Here is a 2,986-nt window from a genome sequence, read left to right as displayed (position 1 = left end):
AACAACATTTATGGTAAGGAGTTCCTCCTCAATTTTAAGGAGCCAAGCTTTTTCCATTAAGATATGGACGTCCATTTTCATGGGCATGGCTTTTTCAATGCATTAATTGCAATTTATTCTCAATAATTTTATGGAGATCAAATTTTTAAATCACATTTGAAGATTACATGACATGACATGACATGTGCTTTAATCCATTTTTAATCCATTTTGACATGTTAATATTGTACTTATCATTTGCTACTGAACCTCATTGCATCATGTGGACACCATTCGTTCACATAAAATCATTCGTAATTTTCTGTTATTGTAACATAAAGAAAGAGGGGTAATATATATTTCACACAAATTCTGTGTGCAATATATTTTCCAAAAATTCTTTGTGCATGACGTTAATTCTATCTTTAATTAAATACCGAGACTATCGATATTCACATAGATATTTTATTGAAGTTGGCAAAAGTATATCGTTAACATATCAATATGTTTATTATTGATGATAATAATATCGATATCGACCCATTATCAATTACATGTGGACAATTCTATCTTTATTGAAGATCAAATGGTTGATACATAGCCAGACTATAATTATCGACACATTACATGTCGAGAGTCCTATCTTTATTAAAGATCTTGTCCTTTCTATAGTTCATATATATGTATGCTCATCATGGGCAGAAAGTAATGGCGTAGTTAGGTCCACCATTGCATGTAAATGTACCCCTTTTGTCATCATAAGCATAGCTGTAAGCGTCGGGGCATGCGTTATGGAATATCTCAGAGTAGTTTGTCGATGGGCATGTCTCTGGAGTGTTTTGAGGCGGAGTGCAACAGTACTGTGGCGTACCGAATTTAACACATGCGCTCAAGCAGGCAACCACGCTCCCATCAGACCCTTTCTTTTGCAGCTCACTTGGACAAACTGCGTTCACGTTCGCCGGGCAACTAGCCGTCTTGCAGTCGCCGGTACCGCCTTGTGGAGTCACAGACATGGGCAAGTTGAAGCCATCAACAAGGCTAACGTCGTAGAAATCTTGTCCTCCGCCTGCTGGAATATTGAATTCCGCTAAAGTTGCCGGCGGAATGGCACCGTTACCATTGCACGTGACCTGACCAGAGGCACAGTCTGCGGTGGCGCAGACGAACTTTCCAGAGGCATCCGTGGAGCATCCAGTTCGGGCCCATAAGCGACCGTTCCACGGCACCGGAGTGTCTAGCTGGAAGTTAGCTTGGGATGCTAACTCGAACCCTGTGGTTGATAATTGAGGTTTTTGATCGGAGGTTAGGGTTCCAGGCCAGACCGTGTAGCCGCAATTGTTTTTGAAAGAAATTGTCGCTGCATGTGCACCTGCCATGCAAAATAAACCACACTTTATTTGATGCAGTAATCACACACCACACTTATTGTGACCAAAATGAAAATATAAACTAAGAAAATAAGAAGCTTCGACTTTAAGAACAGATCAATGAGTATTTCTATCGTTTGGCCAAAATGAAAAACTTAGAGAAAATAAGAAGCTTGTTTACCTCCGAAGGAAAGGATGGTTAAGCTGAGGCAGAGGACTACTACTAGGGTCTTCATCATCGGAATGTCTTAGTTTGCTTTGCTTCGAATTTGATGAGCTTGGGCTTTAGTTAGTTATATAGGCTTGGTGCGGGCCTAACTTTTTGTCCTTTTGCAGGACTATGGTTGGTGCGGGCCTAACTTTTTATCCTTTTAGTTTGTGGTATAGTCAACAAACGTAAATTTTTTATAGTCAACAAACGTAAATTTTGGTATAGAATTATATTCATCACGCAGTATTTATATTTAGTAGGCTTCAGTTGATGGACTATGATATATATATAATTGAGGGACTATGATATATTTAGTAGGCTTCAGTTGATTTCCATTCAAAAGTGATCTCTAAAATAACTAAGTCATATAAGAAACCATTTGAACATTTAATCTTCAAATGTGATATATGTCATGTCATGTAATCTTCAAATTTAAAACTTCCAAATTTCCAATAAGTTAGAGCTTAAAAGAGTTGATACACACCATGTTACATTTTTAAAAAAAAAATATTAAAAGAATATATAATAAATATAATATATCTCTTTATAAAATTAAAAATTAAAAAAATTTGGGCCTCCTGGACAGTGGACCCAGAGTAGTCGCACTGATTGCCCTTCTCCAGGATCGGCACTGATTTCAACTTAAGAAGTTCTGAGTTTGCATCCTTCTTTCTGATAATAAAAAAACAAACAAAATCAAATTACTTCATTTGTTTTTGTATGAAGTTTTTTTGTTTTTTTTTCAATTTTATGTATTTGTTTATTTCTTGTTTTCTGTCAAATCGTTTTTTATGAAAGATCAACATTCACATCCTTCGCAAATGTAGAAAATGTCACTCTAGGAGAAGAAGCTGCCATGAACAAACAGAGGTAGAATTTACAGCACAAGATATGCCACTAAAGTCTAAATATGCAACTGTACTAAACTGTAGGGCCATTGAAATGTGTATCATTAATCCCCCTAAATTGCCAGAACAAGTAGACCTAGAATTTTCAACACTCAAGACACATTTTCTTTTCTACAGGCGGTGAAGTAAGTTAATGTGTCTACCGACCTGTGACGAAGGAGAAAAACTGAGTTATAACGGGGATAACATTGTTTTGCTATTCCCAACAAATAACTATGTCATGTTGAAGTGTTAACACATGTGTTAGTTGAATTATGTCCTATTCCTCTCCACAACTCTGAGCAATGTATTATAATATACCATATCTATGTTTATTTGCACCCTTTGGGATCTCATCAACCTCTCCAATCCTTGCCTTATTAGGCCTTCTACTTTGCTTACGATACAATGAAGGTTTATAATGGACCTATGACCTGTTTTAACCCGTAACTCTTGGGTTGACATTGGTGAAATGTAATTGATATATGCTCTATCATATGAGGAAGTGGGCAGCAACAGACTGGCTCTTTAATTATGTT

At 36.7% G+C, this 2,986-nt stretch overlaps 1 protein-coding gene across 1 annotated transcript; it reads right to left on the bottom strand.

The window, feature by feature from the left end:
- Positions 1–467: 467 nt before the first annotated feature.
- LOC148293185 (glucan endo-1,3-beta-glucosidase-like) lies at positions 468–1,641 on the bottom strand. The gene is made up of 2 exons (XM_021964604.2): positions 1,531–1,641; positions 468–1,351 (listed from the first exon to the last, which is right to left on the bottom strand). Exons 1-2 carry the CDS (start codon positions 1,586–1,588, stop codon positions 672–674), a joined length of 738 nt encoding a protein of 245 aa, XP_021820296.1. The 5' UTR covers positions 1,589–1,641; the 3' UTR covers positions 468–671.
- Between the last annotated feature and the right edge of the window lie 1,345 nt (positions 1,642–2,986).

The sequence above is a fragment of the Prunus avium genome, chromosome 7 (genome assembly GCF_965620075.1).
Source record: "Prunus avium chromosome 7, drPruAviu1.hap1.1, whole genome shotgun sequence".
Classification (NCBI taxonomy): domain Eukaryota; kingdom Viridiplantae; phylum Streptophyta; class Magnoliopsida; order Rosales; family Rosaceae; genus Prunus; species Prunus avium.
The sequence above is the reverse complement of the archived record's forward strand: the minus strand, read 5'-3'. Positions and strand labels throughout refer to the sequence as shown.

What these genes read in the sequence shown, in the direction of transcription:
- LOC148293185 (XM_021964604.2), bottom strand. Translation starts at nt 1,588, where the DNA reads ATGATGAAGACCCTAGTAGTAGTCCTCTGCCTCAGCTTAACCATCCTT. An exon ending in AACCATCCTTTCCTTCGGAG is followed by an intron (nt 1,352 to 1,530) that starts GTAAACAAGCTT and finishes TTTGCATGGCAG; the next exon opens with GTGCACATGCAGCGACAATT.